Source organism: Chiloscyllium plagiosum, chromosome 4, assembly GCF_004010195.1.
Source record: "Chiloscyllium plagiosum isolate BGI_BamShark_2017 chromosome 4, ASM401019v2, whole genome shotgun sequence".
Lineage (NCBI taxonomy): Eukaryota > Metazoa > Chordata > Chondrichthyes > Orectolobiformes > Hemiscylliidae > Chiloscyllium > Chiloscyllium plagiosum.
This window is the reverse complement of record NC_057713.1, coordinates 8,603,609-8,623,474: the sequence shown is the minus strand read 5'-3', so window position 1 is coordinate 8,623,474 and position 19,866 is coordinate 8,603,609. Positions and strand designations below refer to the sequence as shown.

Sequence of the window (19,866 nt, the reverse complement as noted above, 5' to 3'; positions counted from 1 at the left end):
AATGATCTGTGACTAAATTCCATATTCCTATCTCACAGTTGCCTATCTCTTAATACCCTGGGTTAACCAAAAAAAATCTAAAATGAATTAATTAAATATCAATTGCAGTTTGCAGAAGAGAGTTTCAAACGATTACTACCTTTTGTACATAGAATTGTTTGCTGCATTTGCTGCTCAAAGAAGTAGCTGTGATTTCAAAATGAGGGATCCTCTTAGACTTTCCAACTAGCAACATCGTTTTGCCTTATAAAGACAGATGCAATGTAATAATTTAGTAGCTCAGCCTATACTTTCTGTCTCCACATTTAAATCCTTTTTTGTCCCAGCAGTTCCACTCCTTCTCTTACGAGACTTTTACTATTAGTGTAAGTATAAAAGAGTTTTGGATTTCTTTTTGATACCAGGCTTACTGGTCCATAATTCTGATTGTTCCTTTCCATATCAGTATAAACATGAGTAATTTATTTTTAGTTTGAAGGAACTACTCTCAAATTTAAAAATAAAATTATAGTTAAAATTCACAATGGTCCCAAGTATTTTCTCTAAAATACTGCGATGGTAACTGTCTAGTTCTGTGAGTTTAAATCTTCATTATTTTCTACATTATTGTAATTCCACATTATTACTATATTTAATTTTTTTTTCCATGCACCATTTGTACTTCCAAGTTAGTTTCCTTGGAAAGAAGGATTGTTGCAAAGAACTCTGTGATTGTGTCTATGATACAGGTTGGCCTTAACTGGAATAAGATTGATTTTAGTCACAGCATTTTTTTCAACAGTGATCACAGTTAAAAGCAAATATCAACACAGAATGTGCTGGTTCAGTCTATATGGCCATGCCCTTTTTATAAAGATTTTTGGTCTAGAAACTGCTGAAAGTGCAGGCTTGACAAGTCATCTTGGACAGCAGTTTCTCTCTAATTAGTCAATGAGATTTCAGAATTGAGAAAGAGAAATACAGACTAACAACAGTGATAATTAGGGTGAAAATTAGTCACAGATAGAAAGCAAGAGCGAATTGATGAAGAAAGGGAAAGGAAGGAACTTTTTTTAAAAAATTGGATTAAAATTTTTGAAATTTCCGTATACAATTTACTATCAGCAGGAATAAGATCTCACAGTTTCAACTGTTTAATTTCTGAATCAGAGAAGTAGAGCACCAGATTGATTGAAGTCTTCAGGATATTAACAGGAGAAGACAGAGTTGATATAGGTAAACTATTTCCACTGGATGAAGATCCTAGAACTAGGGTCATGATCTAAAAGTTAGAGCCTGACCTTTGAGAAGACATGTTAGAAGGTACTTCTACACACAAAGGGTGACACAGGTTTGGAACCCTCTTTCACAAACAGCAGTTGTTAATTTTCAATTTTTGTTAAGCAAAGGTATTCAGGGATATGGGCCAAACCTAAGTATATGGAGTTAAACACAAATCAGCCATGATCCTGAATGGTTGAACAGACACAGGAGCTAAATGGCCTACTCCTATGTTCTTACACAGTTTATCACTGAAAGGGTCCTTTGGAAAATACCTGACCTAACATTCCGCAGTGAGTTTAATCTGTAATTTCCATGGCAATGCAGCAATTCTTTGAAATTCAATAGGAGATCAACAGTGAGTTTTCATTTTAAGAGGCTGCTGGTAAAAAGACACAAGTTATCCTGTCATTTTCAAATCACAACATATCTCTTCCTTGCTGAAATTTAACACACTGATAACAATTTTATTATAAATGTCATTATTCTTTGACCAGCAAATTCTGGCCCAATGTGTTCAATTACATTCCATTCAGCACCTTCCTTTTCCAGACACTAAATCTAAAATGAGCATAGCTACCAATCCTGATCATCAATAACCTTAAGGATTCCAATATGCATCAGGACAGTTGGAGGTGAAGCAATCTGATGACATATACCAAACACAGTTGAAAAGCGAACTTTTAAAACACACTAACCTACCAAAGTCTCCAGTTTAAGAGAAATTAAGTGGACAATTTAATGTTTAAACAGTGCAAACTTCTTTGAATGTGGAAGTCTGTTCCAAACGTCTAATATTGTTGCCTTCCGCTGCAGGCTTAAGGGACTAGTGAAAATTCAAATGGATTGAAAGATGAGAGACTTGGTAGAGCAGGACACTACTATATTCTAGCACAGATAAATTTCAATGACAAATTGAAAATGTACAGATTAGCCAAGTCTTTAAACTTTGCCAGTTGGTTGGAGAACTATCCAATTTAAGTTTTGATTCAAGCTCATTTTTCCCATTGTGAAACAAATCTTTAGCATCCACATTACTGTTAGAAAGGGGGTTCAGGCTTTTGACTCTGAGACAGTGAAGGAACTGTTATGTAATTCCAGGTCCAGATTGCGTGTGGCTTGGAGGGAAATTCCTAGATGCTAAAGATTACAGTTTCAGAAGGTGCTGTCCAAGGAACCTTGGAGAGTTACGACGATGCATCTTGCAGATGGTACACCCTGCCACTACCATAATCTTGGTGGTGGAGGGAGTAAATGTTGAAGGTGACTGATTTAGTTACCAATCGTGTGGGCTGTTTTGTTCTGGATGGTGTTGAGCTTCTTGAGTGTTGTTGGAACTACACTCACCCAGGCAAGTGAAGAGATGCACAAATAAACAAAAGTAATGATTAAAAATGTTCAGAAATGATATGTTACACTAATCAAGGAAAAAAATTAAAATTTATCACGATTAAGTGGATTTTATGGTAGTACAAAAAAAACCCTATGCTACTGGTCTCAGACTTTCAGGATCAAAATCAATGCAAAGTAATTTTTCTTGAGATAACAAAAATATGAAGAATTTCAGGTTTGGCAGAAGATTTCCACCACTGTATGGAATGCATTTGATTAATGGGAACTCAAGTCTATATTATTTAAATCTGAAATCTCTTTAATGTTACAGCCCACATCTATAAACATATTGTGTGAAGTTATGATAAACTCTTGAACAAGCAGCTCCAGTGGACACTTTCAAAGCTGCTGCACATTAATTCTGCTACATAATACTTTTAGAAACTAGACATCTGTAACTGATTTTACTCCATCAGTTTTAAGATGCACTTTAGACTGCAGTTACTAAATTTTTTTTGGAAGAATCTAAATTACAAAAAAACTTGAGAGCACATCAAAGCAGTAAACTAATCTTTCTCCATGATCTTGGTCACCAACTCAAAAGAGAGAGCTAAGATGTTTAATGGAATAAGGATTCTCCTATAAAGTACAGGCCAAATTAACTTAAAGAAAGTCATTTCTTATTTTCCCCACAATAAATCAATTAGCTGTGCTAACACCAACCTGAGGGTTTGAGCATTTCATCTCCAGAGACTCCAGATCCACATGGAGACAGACGACAAACGCATGTCTGGTTTCGGGGCTGGAGCTTTGCAGCTTATGTGAGGTGATGGCCAGAGTCGAAGTACAGCCCAAGGGTTCCACAAGACTACATGCCTTCAGCTGTCCAAGTAGGGTATACACACTGAACTGGCTGAGACTGATGGTCCAGGGAAAAGCATCACCTGAGAAGAAAAAAAATCAAGTAACCATTTTAACAAATGTCCCCTGGTGTAAATGTGAGTTAAGGGTGGCCATTTCCATCTGTCATAAGGTGAGCACATTCATTGCACAATGTTTCACATTATTTGTGACTCCTCAGATAACTGAATTATCATTTGCTGAATCCTTCACAACTGACATCCAGGGGGGTACTATTGAGCAAGAAATTAACAAAGCATTTGGTAAATATGGTAACTACAAGGACAGGTCAGAAGTTAGGAATTTTATGGTGGATAATTCACCTCCTGCCTCTCCAAATTCAATCCATCATCATCAAGGCATAAGTCAGGAGTGTGGTGAATATTCCCCACTTTCCCAGGTTAGTGCAGTTTGAATAACACTGAAGAAGGCTGCATCATCCAGGAACATGCAGTGCGTTTGATTGGTATCTGATTGAACACCTTCAACATTCACTCCCTCCACCAACGACTCACAGTGACAGCAATGCACATCATCTACAAGATGCACTGCAACAACTTACCAAGGCTTCTACATAGAACACAACCTCTACCTAAAAGGACAAGGTCAACAGAACGCCACCACTTGCAAGTTCTCCATTAAGCAACACATCATTTTTACTACTCCATCATTACCAGTGGGTCAAAATCCTGGACTCCCTCTTTAATTGCACTGTGGTTGCCCCTACACCGCAAGGACTGCAGCAGTTCAAGAAGGCAGTTCACCACCACCACCACATTATCAAAGGTAAGAAGGGATGGGAATAATTGTTTGCCCAGCCAGCGAAGCTAAAATCTTATAAATTAAATCTAAAAATTAAGTTGAATGTTGAGAAGTGTGAGGTCACGCAATTTGGTGCTAAGAATGTGGATAAGTAATACATAAAGGAAATACAATACTTATGTGGGTGCAGGAGCAGAGGGACCTGGCTACGTATACGTGTTCATCATCAAAGTGGCAGGTTCCTCCGACAATGCCTTCCAAACACTCAGCCTCTACTACCGAGAAACGAAAAGGCAACGGCTGCAGTGGGGATCACCACCACGTGCACGTTTCCCTGTGAGCCACACACCATCCTCACTTGGAAGTTTATTTGTTGCAAGTCAAGTTCTTTCAATTCTATTCCAACGGAACTCTGGATGAATCTACACCAGGTGACTGAAAATCAGAATTTTATCACCATTCGCAACTTATTCAGTACTAACAGTGTCTAAATGTAGCAAAACCTAGACAACATCTAGGCTACTGTGATGTGAATCAAGAGGGAATACAATTATAGCCACGAGACATTCAATGGGAGAACTATCGCTGCATTCCCCCGATGCCCTGAACGGTAGCTACAAGATCAGGTATGAGAAATTTGTAGCAGATAAATTTATCTGTTGAAAACAAAATATCTAATAGAGACAACAGCTTTCACTAAATTCAAGTATGATAAATATATGGAGATTTCACTAATTTATGATGAGCTGAACATCAGGTAAACAGAACAACAAGAAAACCACCATTAGTGTTTATTTAGGCAGCACTTTAACATTGAGAAGAATTCCAAGCTGCCTCGGACTTTTATGGAAAAAGAATGAGTTGGAAATCAAAGTTGAGAATATTAGTGAGTGTGACCAAGACTTCTGTCAAAGAGATGGGAAATGAAGCAGGTCTTAGAAGGGAAGAACATGGTTGAGCGGTCAAGATATTTAGGGACAGCAAATCAGTAAAATTACCTCCTAATTGTTGGGGAGTAGGAATGAAAGGAAGGACAGGCAGTGAAAAAAAACACAATAACAGAAAAGCAATACAGTATAGAGTAGTAGGTGGGTAAATGGAGTTAAGATCAGTCACGAATTAAACTAAAGGTGGAAGAGGCTCACAGTGTTGAATGACACTCTCCTGCTCCAATATGCATAACAAAAAGTGCTTGTGCCATATAGATGTGAAGACTCAAAATCAGACAATGATTACTACAACACAGCTTGAAGCACCATATTATCGTTATGTAGCCATGGTTCATTTGGCAGTATTCAGTGACTACAAACAAAGCACAAATTCTGGTAGATTAACTTTAATGGTGTCAACTAGGGATCAGGCCATTTTGGATCTGATAATGCGTAATTGAGGAAGATTTAATAAATAACCTCAGAGCAAAAGAACCTCGAGAAAATAGCAACCAAACTATGTCAGAATGGAGCATTAATTTTGAGAGTGAGAAATTGAGTCAAAAGTAATTGTGCTGAACTTTAATAAGGGTAACTGCAAAGAAGCAAGGACAGAGTTGACTGTGAAAGGAGTTCAGCATAAAAGATTGTTGAGAAAAGAAATGGCAGAAATTTGAGAAAATAGTTCACAAATTACAACAAAGAAATATCCCAGAGAGGAAGGAAGATTCTAGGAAGGAGACAAGTCAATAACAGTTAATTGAAGAAATTAAGGATAGTTTTAAATTGATATAAAATATATGTAATGTGTCAAAAGCTAACGATGAATCAAAGGACGGAGACAGTTGTAAAAGCCAACAAAAGATAACCAATTAAAAAAAAGGAGAGAAAATAAACTTTGAATGTAAACTGACAAGTAATATACAGATGGATAGCAAGAACTTCTTTGAATATGTAAAAACTAAGAGAAAGGTCAAAGTGAACATAGACCCATCAGAGAATATGGCTGGGGAAACAATAAAGGGGGACCCAGGAAATAGCAGACAAGTTGAATAAATAATTTGCACCAATCTTCATGATAGAAAACACTATTAATATTCCAAAATTTTAAAATAATCAAGAGAGAGATAAACATAAAAATGATCACTGGAGAAACTAGGGAAATTAATGAGACTAAAAGCTGGTAAGTCTCCTGCACTTGATCAGTTGCACTAAAAGAAGTAGTCACAATGACTGAGAATACATTGACTGTAATCTTCCAAAAATCCTTTTTTATGAAATGCCCCAGAGACAAGGAAAAGGGAAGGAGTCAAAAAATCTAAATTAACATCATTATTGGGAAAATTTTAGAGTCTATCATAAACGACGCAATAACAGAACATTTAGAAATATATAAATAAAAATAGAAATTGCTGCAGGTCTGGCAGCATCTGTGGAGAGACATCAGAGTTAACGTTTTGGATCCAGTGACCCTTCCTCAGAATGTGCAGAAACTTCTTCAGAATTATGTACACAGTCAAACAGAGTGTGCATAGAACAAAGAACAAAGAAAATCTAAGCCTGTCTAAGCATGTTGCATATTTTCTAAGAGTCTGTATCCCTCTGCTCCCTGCCCATTCATGCATCTGTCTAGATACATCTTAGATAAAGAAGAGGAAGATGTTCCAGACAAACTTATTTGAAATATTTGAGGTGGTAACAGGCAGGATAGAAAAGGAAAACCTAGAGATATCATCTATTTGTATTTCTAAGAGGTAGTCAATATAGTGGCACATCAGACTATTTAAATATCAGTCTATAGTGTTGGGGGTAGTATGTCAACATGGATTGAGGATTGGCGAACTAATAAAAGACAGTGAGTCAGGATAAGTGGGGGAACTTCCAGAATAGCAATCTGTTAAAAGTCTAATGCCAGAGGGATCGGTGCTCGGAGTATAATTCCTTATATCATATGATGATTTGGAAGGAAAGTGAATGTACCAAGTTGTCAAATGACACAAAAATAGTTGGGAAAGCAAGTGGTGAAGAATGGCACAAAAAGTCTACAGAAAGACATATACAGATTAAGTAAGTGAGCAAGCATTTGGCAGATCAAATTCAATGTGTAAAAATGTATGGTTCTGTAATTTGGCAAGAGGAATAGACAAGTTAAATATTACCTAAATGGAGAAAGACCACAGAAAGCTGCAATGTTGAGGGATTTGCCGGTCCTCTTGCATAATTTACAAAATGCGAACACACAAGTTCATAATAGGTAAGACAAATTGCAAAGCTAATAGGCAAGACGAATGGAACTTTGGCTTTTATTTCTAAAGGAATAGAGTATAAAAACTATGCAAGGCACTAGTTAGAGAAAACTGTGAATATTTTTGGTCCCGTTATCAAAGGAAAGACATACCGATATTGGTGGTAGTCCAGGGGAGGTTCACTAGGTTGATCCCAGGTTTGAAGAAACTTTTGGATAAGGCGAGGTTGAGTCAGTTAGATTTATTATCGGAATTTAAGAGAATGAGAAGGAGCCTCATTGAAACACAGAAGAAATTTAAGGGTTTGACAAAGTAGATGCCAATAGGTCACTTCCTCTTCTGGGAAAGTCTAGGAGCAGAAAGCACAATTTTAGAGTAAGGGGTCACCCAGGACAGAGGGTAGTGAGTCGGTGGAATTCTTCAACACAGAGGGTTGTAGAGGCTGCGTCATTAAGCATAAACAAGGGTGAGATAGATTTTTAATCAATAAGGGAATGAAGGAATATTAGTGTAAGGAAGGAAAGTGGATTTGAGGATTATCAGATCAGCCACCATCTTAGTGAATGGTAAAGCTGACTCAATGGGCCAAATGGTCAACTTCTCCTCTTATTGTCTTTTGTTTGTTTTTCGCCCTTTTTTTGGGCATTACTTCCCATTTCTTTGTTTCTGAGCATATTACATTTGTAGTCTCTAATTAATTTTTAAAAGAGCAAAATAAGTAAATCACAAAATTTTTCAGGCGAAGTCAGCATGATAACTGACAATCAGCTTGGGACAAGTTAATTAAATTCCATTTGCTTGCCTTTAGTAATACCAAAATTTGCAAGTCCTTAAAGACTTTTGCTCACAAGTTCAACATTTATATCACTTATTATACATGGCAAGCTAAATAAACATGTCAAAATGCTTTCACTGAACTAAGAAAACATCATTTTTAAGATAACAAATATGATGGACATGATCTTGCAGGAGTAGGCATATGTGATTAACTTGACTTTTCTTTTCAGTGCAGACCTTCTGAAACCTGAGTGATAGTTGCACCAACCACTTATCTCCTTAACCACTTGGATTTAATAATCAAGAAAGAAACACAGGCATTTGGAGAAAGAAATAGGATAAGAAAAAAATGATCAAATTACAGTAAGTGAATAAACGGAGGAAAACAATAATTGAAAGGAGAGGACAGAAAAAAAATGAAAAAGAAATTTGTCACTTTTAAAATCTCTAAGCAGAATTTGCTACCTGCAAGTAGTAAATGTCTGAACATGAATGTTTTTTTAAATAATTCACAGGCATAAGCATTGCTGTTCTGGGCCTGCATTTACTCCCCATCCTAATCACCTGTGAGAAAATGGTGATGAACTGCTTTCTTAAAGCACTGTAGTGCTTGTGCAGACACACCAGGAGTGCTGTAAGGTGGGAGTTCTAAGATTATCCCTCGCGAACATGATGTGAGACTTTCAAGAGAACTTCCAAGCACTGTTCTTCCCATGCGTTTGCTGACCTTTCCTTCCAGGTGACAGAGATCATGGATTTGGAAGATGGCACTGAAGCAGCCTTGGTAAATTGTTCCAATGCACCTTGTTGATGGCTCACACTACTGCCTCTGTGCTTTGGCGATGGAGAGTGTGAATGAAATAGGTAATGGATGGTCCAAATAAGTTTTTGGTCTCAGGATGTCTGATTTTGGAGGAAAAAGCAATTATAATTGGATATTGAGGGAAGATGCCTAGATTGTCTCTTATTGGAGACAATCATTGCCAGGCACGTAAGGAACAAATGTTACTTGCCACTTATCAGTCAAAGCCTGAACATAAACTTGTTATGTTTAGCAATTTTAACAAATTACTTTACAACCTGAGGAGTTGTGAATAGTATTGGACACCACACAGTCATCAGCATACCATAGCTAGAATGTTATTTGTTACCTTAACAGTTTTGCCCTTAAAGTAGTCAAAAATATCTACCATACATACAAAGGTACCAATTAGGGAACAAAGGTGGATCTCATTCCCCTCCTCATGCCTCCCATTTATTGACATCATGATTGATGTGATTGCAACTTCAAATTCACATTACCTCCCCCCACCGATAACCTTTCATTCTCTCGCTCAACTCATTGAACTAAATATGTCTCTTCACTCCTCCTTAGATTTTTAAAAAACTCAAACCTGGGATTCGTCTGATTACTGATTCTCTTGTCATTTTCTCATTTTCACTCTTTCAAAACTCTTGAACTAACTTTGAACACTTCCATTAAATAATCGCTTAATCTTCTAAGGAGAACCAGCCCACCTTTTCCAGTCTTCCCCAGAACTGAAGTCTCTCACCCTGGTACCATTCTAGCAAATTTTCTCTGCACAACTTCCAAAAGAAAGATATACAAATGACCCCTAATTGATTCTATCACCAAAATAACAACAAGCACGTACTAGAAAAATTCAGCAGTTACAGCAGCATCTCATAGTCATAAAGATGCATAGCACAGAAACTGGCCCTTTGGTCCAACTTGTCCTTGCTGACCAGATATCCTAAATTAATGCAGTCTCACTTGCCAGCATTCGGCCCATTTCCCTTTAAACCATTCCTGTTCATATACCCATCCAGATGCCTTTTAAATATTGTAATTGTACCAGCCTTTCTCTGGCAGCTCATTCCATACACGCACAATCCTCTGCATGAAGAGGTTATCCCTTAGGTTTAGTTTAAATCTTTCCCCTCTCACCTATGCCCTCTAGTTTGAACTCACCCACCCTGGGGAAAAGACTTTGGCTACTCACCCTATTCATGCCCCTCATGACTTGATAAACCCCTGTAAGGTCATCCCTTAGCCTCTGGTGCTCCAGGGAAAACAGCCCCAGCCTATTCAGCCTCTCCTTATAGCTCAAACCCTCTGACGCTGGCAACATCCTTGCAGACATTTTTCCGAACCCTTTCAAGTTTCACAACATCTTTCCTATAGCAGCAAGACCAGAATCGTACGCAGTATTCCAAAAGTAGCTGAACCAATATCCTGTACAGCCACATCATGAACCTCCAACTCCTCACCTCAATGCACTGATTATTAAAGGCAAGCTACCAAACATCATCTTCACTATCTTGTCTACCTGTGACTCCACTTGCAAGGAATTCTGAACCTGCACCCCAAGATCTCTTTGTTCAGCAACACTCCTCAGGACCTTATCAAGCGTATAAGCCCTGCCCTGATTTGCCTTTCCAAAATGCAGCACTTCACATTTATCTAAATTAAACTCCATCTGCCACTCCTTGGCCAACAGGCCATTCTGATCAAGGTTTTGGATCAGTGGTGCTGGAAGAGCACAGCAATTCAGGCAGCATCGAGGAGCTCCTCGATGCTGCCTGAATTGCTGAGCTCTTCCAGCACCACTGATCCAGAATCTGGTTTCCAGCATCTGCAGCATTGTTTTTACCCCATTCTGATCAAGGTTCTGCTGTCCACTACACCTCCAATTTTGATGTCACCTGCAAACTTACTAACTATATTTTCGACGTTCACATCCAATAATTTATAAATAACAAAAAACAGTGGACCCAGCACCAATCCTCGTGGCACACCGCTCCTCACAGGCCGCCAGTCTGAAAAGTAACCTTCCACCACCACTCTCTGTCTTCTACCTTCGATCCAGTTCTGTATCCTAATCACTAGTTCTCTCTATATTCCATGTGATCAAACCTTCCTACTGTTTCAAACACCTTACTGAAGTCCATATGCATCACGTCCACCATTCTGCCCTTAGCAATCCTCCTCATTACTTCTTCAAAACCTCAATCAAGTTAGTAAGTCATGATTTTGCGCGTATAAAGCCATGCTGACTATCCCTATTCAGCCTTTGCCCTTCCAAATACATGTAAATCCTGTCCCTCAGGATTTCCTCCAACAACTTGCCCACCACTGATATGAGGTTCACTGGTCTATAGTTTCCTAGCTTTTCCTCACCACCTTTTTTAAAAAGTGACATCATGTTAGCAAACTTTCAGTCTTCTGCCATCTCAACTGCGGTTATCAATGATACAAATATCTCAACAATGGGAGCAGGAATCACCTCTCCAGCTGCCCACAGAGTTCTCCATGTTTAGAATGCAGCATTTTGATTCCAATATGATACTTCTTGGGAACCTAATTCTTTTATCAGTCAATAATGCAACCAGTAGCATTTGTTGAAGTTAATATTAAAAGCACTGATGTCAGCATCAAAAGCACTGAAGTCAATTGTCAACTGCATAAAGCAGTCCATATTTACAGTGGTTTTGATAAAATACCAGGACACATTTATGGACAATAAAAATCACTGATCGTTCAACAGAGTGACAATTTATACACTTGTACACTAATAATGTACATTTGAAGAAGGTGCTATGAATTTGTTCTACATATCTGCGAATAGCAGAAATATTCCCCATGATTTCAAAGATCAAAAAAAACAGCCAATGTTATATTCTATAAGTCACAGATTCTAGTGCATTGTGTCCTAATGATCTCTATTAATTCGACTGGATTAAATGTGTTCCAGATTGTTAACAAGTCGGGTTGTAATAGCATGGGATTTTAATTTTCCATTGGCTACGACTGCCATAGTGTTAAAGGCATGGATGGTGAGGACTTTGTTCAATATGATCAAGAAAAATTTCTTTACCAATATGTCAATGTTCCTACTTAAGAAGGAACAACACGTGATCTTATCTTGAGAAATACGGCAGGGCAAGTGACTGAAGTGTTAGTAGGTGAACACTTTGGGACTAGTGATCATAATTCTATTAGTTTTAAAACAATTAATATTCTAAATTGGAGTCAGGCAAATCTTAATGATATGAGACAAGAATTTTCAAAAGTTGATTGAAATAGACTGTCTACAGGTAAGGGGATGACAGAAAAGTGGGAGACTTTGAAAAATGTGATATCGAGAATTCAGAGGCATGATGTCTCTGTTAGAGTGAAAGGTAAGGTTGGTAAGAGGAGGGTACAATAAATGAATAAAAATATTGAGGTTCTAGTCAAGATTAAGAAATAGTCATACATTAGATACAGACAACAGGAATCAAATGAATCTCTTGAAGTGCACAAAGAATGTAGATAAATTCAGTCTTAAGAGGGAAATGAGGGCAAAGAAGGGATATGAGATAGCCTTGGCAGATAAGGTGAAGGATAACCCGAAGAGATTCTACAAGTACATTAAGAGCAAAACAGTAAGTGAAGAGAGAATAAGACCCGTTAAAGATCAATGAGGTCATCTGTGTGTTGAACGCTAGGGGATGGGAGAGATACCAAACCAATATTCTGTGGAGAAAGAAATGAAGGCTAGAGAACTCAGGGAAATAAACATTGATGTTTTGAATACAATTCACATTAAAGATGAGGAAATGCTGGAATTCTTAGAAAACATAAAGCTGGATAAATCTTCAGGACCTGATTAAGAGTATCAGGATGTTGTGGAAAATTAGGGAAGAAATTGTGGGGGCCTTAGCAGAAATATTTACATCATCTATAACCAAAATGAGGCGCACGAGGACTGGAGGGTGGCTAATGCTGTGTCTTTATTTAAGAAAAGCTATAAGGAGAATCCTGGGAACTATAGACCTGTGAGCTTGACATTGATGGTGGGAAAGAGGTGATTCTGAAAGATAGGATTTCTATACATTTGGAGAGGCAATATGTGATTATAGATCATTAGCATGATTGTATGCAAGGGAAATCATGTCTCACAAACTTAACTGAGATTTTTGAGAAAGTAACCAAAACAATTGATAAGGGCAGAGCAGGAGGCATCGTTTACATGGACTTTAGGTAAGCCTTTGACAAGGTTCCACGTGGTAGACTAATTAATAAAGTTAGATCACATAGGATTCAGGGTAAACTTGCCAATTGAATACAAAATTGGCTTGATGATAGGAGACAGGAGGTGATGGAGGAAGGTTGTTTTCAGACTGAAGGTCTGTGAACTGCAGTTTCTACAGGGATCGGCACTGAGTCCACTTTTGTTTGTCATTTACATGAACGATTTGGATGAGAATATAGGAGTCGCAGTTAGTAAGTTCATAGATGACACAAAAATGGAGTATAGTGGACAATGAAAAAGGTTTTCTAAGATCATAAAGAGAACTTGATCAACTGGATCAATGGGCTGAGGAGTGGCAGACAGAATTTAATTCAGATAAATGTGAGACATTGTATTTTGGTAAACAAACAATGGCAGGACTTGTCCAATTAATGATAGGGCCTTGGGTGGTGTTGTAAAACAGAGAGACCGAGGCATTCAGGTACGTAATTCCTTGAAATTTGTGTCACAGATAGAAGGCATTTAGCATGCTTGTCTTCATTGCTCAGATCTTTGAGTATAGGAATTGGAATGTCATGTTGAGGCTGTACGGGATGTTGCTGAGGCCTCTTCTGGAGTTTTGCATGCATTTCTGGTATCTCTGTTATAGTAAAGATTTTATTAACTTAGAGAGGGTTCAGAAACGATTTACCAGGATGTTGCCAGGATTGGAGAGTTTGGGCTACATAAAAAAAAAGGCTGGCATGGCTGGGACTTTTTTCACTGGAGTGTAGGAGGTTGAGGGGTGACCTTATAGAGGTTTATAAAATCATAAGGGACATGGATTAGGTGAATAGCAAGGGTGTTTTTCCGAGGGTGGGGAAGTTCAAAACTAGGGGCATACCTTTAAATTGAGACGAGAAAGTTTTAAGAAGGATATGAAGGGCAACACTTTTTTACACAGAGAGTGGTTTGTGTGTGGAATGAACTGCCAAAGGAAGTGGAGAATGCAGGTACAGTTACAACATTTAAAAGATATTTGGATAATTACAGGAATTGAAAAAGTTTGGAGGGATATGGGCCAATTGCAAGCAAGTGGGATATTTTAGTTTGGAAACATGGTTGGCATGGACGAGTTGGACCAGACAGTCTGTTTCCATGCTGTTCCACTCCATGACTCCAAATAACTCCATGTCTTATAGAATATAATAAGCTGATCTGATATGTGTTCTGATGACTAATAGCATAAATTAATATGCCCGCTGCTTGACTAAAATGAAGAATGGTTCATAATTATTTCCAAAGTACAACATATAACCTTCGTAATATTTTAGCACACACATGCCTATCCAGTCAGGTTTTCTTCCCCCAACATGCAAGGCAGCCATCAGTTCAGGTGTAGATTATTTTAGCATAAAGCTAACAACTGCAACAAAGCAATTACATCTCTGAACAAGTTGATAATAAACATTCTAAGAATTGCAGCAGATCTGCTCACACAGCCAAAGGACACTTCCCACACCATTACTTTATAGAAATTAGTTTTTTCCTGTTTTTGCTCAATTGGGCAAGGTGTTCTACCCAACAATTCAGCGGAAAACTGACATCATTTGCTAAACTCACTGGCACAGTTAAATCCCATGAATCTATGGAACAGAGATTGCCGTAACAGGACTGTACAGAGAGAGGACTTCATCTAAAATAAGTCCTCAATTATGTCCCTCATTTTTTGAGACGCCATCTAATTAAAAGGTTACCAAGCTACATTATATTTATATTTACCTTTGCTGATGACATTTTAACAAAATATTGCAATATTATTTATAATTTTAAGAGCTGTGCACGAATTCCTTTCCTAATGTAACTTTTCCACAAGTCTTAGTGAAAACAACTACTGTGCAGTTAAAATGTGGCTTGCTCCTTGTCCAAATCTAAAATGTTGTTATAGCTTTTCGTCTTTGTTTAACATAAACTGCTTTGCTTTCTGTCTGTGCTCAGTATATAAAAATTAATTCTGGATTATGTTCAATGCCTACAACGCTTACTTCCAAAAATAATATTTGAAATTCACTGGTACAGCACTCCTCCTGCTTATCTCCCCTTCGCGAAATGGAATGGAGCCTTTAAATCCATAAAGTTAATCTCATCTATAGCTTCAATCTACTCTAACTCAAACAAGCAATCAGGTTGCAGCCTATTTAAAACATTCTCAGACAGAAAACTAAACAACTTACTTGCTTTTAAACTGTTGGTAAGGCACAGTAAAGATGTTTCACTGCAGATTTATTGTTCACTGTTAATACATCACAAAGGTCAGAAAATGCTAAAAATATGATGAAAAGTCTGAAGCAGAACACTTCAAAAAACATTGCACATTTGTTAATTACAAATAGAAAATAAACCTGATCTGTGTGAGATGATTGTTACATTGTTGCTGATTGACACTCATACTTCTGAGTCAAAATTTCTTAAATAATACATTTTTAGTTTACATCATAAATGACAAATTGAGATAAGCAAAATTACAGTGTCAATTAAGCTAATTTAAACAATCGCCACATTTCAAATTTATAATAGTAAACGTAGGAACCAAGGTCTTCTAAATAAAACCACATTTATATACAGGAACCATATTTTTGCAGAGAACCTCCAGCACATGGTGTAAAAGTACAAGAAGTGGATAGCTATTATATACGGGTTACTTGACAAGCATAAAATAATTTTTTAGTTTAAGTCTAACCACAAGTGACAGGTAATTTGCGGCTCTACTGCCTATTGACATTACGAATTCTGTTCAATGTGAGTACATTATTCCACTTGTCACAGCAAGTTGATTTGATCTAGCACATACTCATGTATTAGAAAATAAATCGTCTTAAAGAAGGGCACATTTTGCAAAATTTCACCAAGGTGAGAAAAGAAAAAGCTTCCATTTGCAGATAAAAGACCCAAATTAAAGGGCTTAAATTTGGAATGAATCGGAAATACAGATTACAGTGATGCTAAGATATTATGACAACCAATCACAACTGATGACAAAATGTCAACTTGACAAAGTTGGTACCACTCTAACATCTGGATCAGAAAGATCTGGATCTGAGACCAGAACAGAATTTGTAATCAAGACTGAAACAAAAGTAAACAATTAAGAGATCACTTGGATGCAAATCATCCAACCATCCCAGTGACTTGGATGGATATTAAAAATCAGAATATAGGGAGTTGACTTAACATACTAGTAAACATCTCTTCAAAAACACAGAGCAGAAACAAATTATTATTTTCACCGCTGTGTCAGACATTAGCTGGTACTTTGCCCATGTGACAAAAACTGCAAAGAATGAATGCCTAGTTCTAATGTAATGAAGGGTACATCGGGTTCTAAGCAATCAATTGCTTCTCTAGTCAGGGAAACAGAAAGATGTTTCTGCGGCCAGCAGTGAAAAATCAGAATAGCGTGTTGCTTCCCTGGTGCCAGGATTAAGGATGTCTCAGATAGGATGCAGAATGCTCTCAAAGGGGAGAGGGCCCAACAGGAAGTCATTGTACACATTGGTACCAACGACATAGGAAGGGAAAAGGATGACATTCTGAAGGAAGAATACAGAAAGTTAGGCAGGAATTTAAAAAGGAGGTCCTCAAGGGTAGTAATATCTGGATCACTCCCGAGTTGGTGAGGGTAAGATGAGGAGGATAGAGCAGATGAATGCGTGGCTAAAGAGCTGGAGTATGGGAGAAGAATTCACTTTTTTGAATCACTGGAATCTCTTCTGAAGTAGAAGTGACCTGTACAAGAAGGATGGACTGCACCTGAATTGGATGGGGACTAATATATTGGCAGGGAGATTTGCTGGAGCTGCTTGGGAGTATATAAGCTCGGAAGGGGGCGGGGGGGGGGTTGAGGCGCAGTGAGATACTGAGGAAAGAGGTCAATCTGAGACCGATACAGTTTAGAAAAGAAGTGAGTAAAAAGTCAGGGCAGGCAGGGACAAAGCAGAGAACAAGGTAGGACTGATACATTAAACTGCATTTATTTTAACACAAGAGGCCGAAAAGGGAAGGCAGATGAACTCAGATGGTCAGGTACATGGGACTGGGATATCAAAGCAATTACAGAAATGTGGTTCAGGGATGGACAGGACTGGCAGCTTAATGTTCCAGGATATAAATGCTATAGGAAGAACAGAAAGGCAGGCAAGAGATGAGGGGGAGTGGCATTTTTGATAAGGGATAGCATTACAGCTGTACTTAGGGAGGATATTCTCGGAAGTACATCCAGGGAAGTTATTTGGGTGGAACTGAAAAATAAGAAAGGGCTGATCACCTTATTGTGATTGTATCATAGAACCCCTAATAGTCGGCATGAAATTGAGAAACAAACTTGTAAGGATATTTCAGTTACCTGTAAGAATAATAGGGTAGTCATGGTAGGGGTTTTTAACTTTCCAAACATAGACTGGGACTGCCATAGTGTTAAAGGTTTAGATGGAGAGGAATTTCTTAAGTGTGTACAAGAAAAAATTCTGATTCAGTATGTGGGTGTACCTACGAGAGAAGGTGCAAAACCTGACCTACTCTTGCGAAATATGGCAAGGCAGGTGACTGAGGTGTCAGTGGGGGAGCACTTTGGGGCCAGCGACAATAATTCTATTCGTTTTAAAATCGTGATGGAAAAGGATAGACCAGATCTAAAAGTTGAAGTTCTAACTTGGAGAAAGGTCAATTTTCATGGTATTAGGCAAGAACTTTCAAAAGCTGATTAGGGGCAAATGTGCGCAGGTAAAGGGACAGTTGGAAAATGGGAACCCTTCAGAAATTAGATAATGAGAGTCCAGGGACAGTATATTCCTGTCAGGGTGAAAGGAAAGGCTGGTAGGTGCAGGGAATGCCTGATGACCAGAGAAATTGAGGGCTTGGTTAAGAAAAAGAAGGAAGCATATATCAGGTGTAGACAGGATACATCGAGTGAATCCTTAGAAGAGAATAAAGGCAGTAGGTGTATACTTAAGAGGGAAATCTGAAGGGCAAAAAAGGGACATGAGATAGCTTTGGCAAATACGGTTCAGGAGAATCCAAAGGGTTTTTACAATTACATTAAGACAAAAGAGTAACGAGAGAGAGAATAGGGCCCCTCAAAGATCAGCTAGGCAGTCTTTGTGTGGAGCCGCAATGCGGGAGATACTAAACGAGTATTTTGTATCAGTTTTTACTGTGGAGAAGAACATGGAATATATAGAATGTGGGGAAATAGATGGTGACTTCTTGAAAAATGTCCATTTTACAGAGGAGGAAGTGCTGGATGTCTTGAAAAGCAGAAAGGTTAATAAATCCTCAGAAGCTGATCAGGTGTACTCTGGAACAATGTGGGAAGCTAGGGAAGTGATTGCTGGGCCCCTTGCTGAGACATTTGTATCATCAATAGTCACAGGTGAGGTGCCAGAAGACTGGAGGTTGGCTAACGTGGTATTATTTAAGAAAGTGCTAAGGGTGAGCCAGGCAACTATAGACCAGTGAGCCTGACGAAGGTGGTCAAGTTGTTGGACGGAAGCCTGAGGGACAGGATTTACACGTATTTGGAAAGGCAAGGATTGATTAGGGATAGTCAACATGGCTTTGTGCGCGGGAAATCATGACTCACAAACTTAATTGAGTTTTTTGAAAAAGTAACAAAGAGGATTAGAGACATAGAGTCATAGAAATGTACAGCATTGAAACAGACCCTTCGGTCCAACTCGTCCATGCCGATCAGATAGCTCAACCCAATCTAGTCCCACCTGCCAGCACCCAGCCCATATCCCTCCAAACCCTTCCTATTCATATACACATCCAAATGCCTCTTAAATGTTGCAATTGTATCAGACTCCACCACATCCTCTGGCAGCTCTTTCCATACACATACTGCCCTCTGCATGAAAATGTTGCCCCATAGGTCTCTTTTATATCTTTCCCCTCCTACCCTAAACCTATGCCCTCTAGTTCTGGACTCTAGGGCATCTGGATGGGTATATGAATGGGAAGGGTTTGGAGGGAGATGGGCCAAGTGCTGGCAAATGGGACTAGATTGGGTTGGGATATCTGGTCGGCATAGACAAGTTGGACCGCAGAGTTTGTTTCTGTGCTGTACGTCTCTATGATTCTATGACTCTATGGTGGAAGAGGGTGTTATGGTGTTTTCAACCTAATAAGATGAACTCAAAGTACATTGACGCTTCCTTCAGTTGTGAAAGGAGGGTCGTAAATGCCATTCTTGTTTATTTACATTACAGTCTGTGGGTCTTGAACAGTGACAAACATGGAATTTGCTGAGACAACTTGCGAGTTTGAAATTGATTGCATAATTCAATGTCAAAATATGTGCGTGCGTGAGCAAGAGAGAGCGAGAGAGAGAAGCGGAGATCGGTCAGGGCTTGGAAGTTCTCAAATTTCCTCGTGATGCCCAAAAGGAACACATCATGCTTTGTTCCATGAAAAGCTGATTGAACAACTTTATCTTTTGTTTTTATCAGTCCACTTTCTGATCATCTTTACCAAGCAAGAAAGCCCAAACAAGTCTCCTTGCTGTCATCAACAAGTTAAAATGCAAATAAGTCCCAATGGCATCACTGAGTCCTGATCCACATTCTTAAAAAAAAAGCTGCTTACCTTTAGAGGCATACAATCAGC

General features: G+C 38.5%; 1 protein-coding gene across 7 annotated transcripts in view; it reads right to left on the bottom strand.

The window, feature by feature from the left end:
- LOC122548836 (vacuolar protein sorting-associated protein 13B-like) overlaps positions 1-19,866 on the bottom strand; it is a 968,370-nt gene that overhangs the window by 383,163 nt on the left and 565,341 nt on the right. For all 7 annotated transcript variants that reach the window (XM_043687672.1, XM_043687667.1, XM_043687669.1 and 4 more), the window contains one exon: positions 3,316-3,536. In XM_043687672.1, coding sequence (XP_043543607.1) covers positions 3,316-3,536 — 221 coding nt within the window. The remainder of the gene's footprint in view (positions 1-3,315; positions 3,537-19,866) is intronic.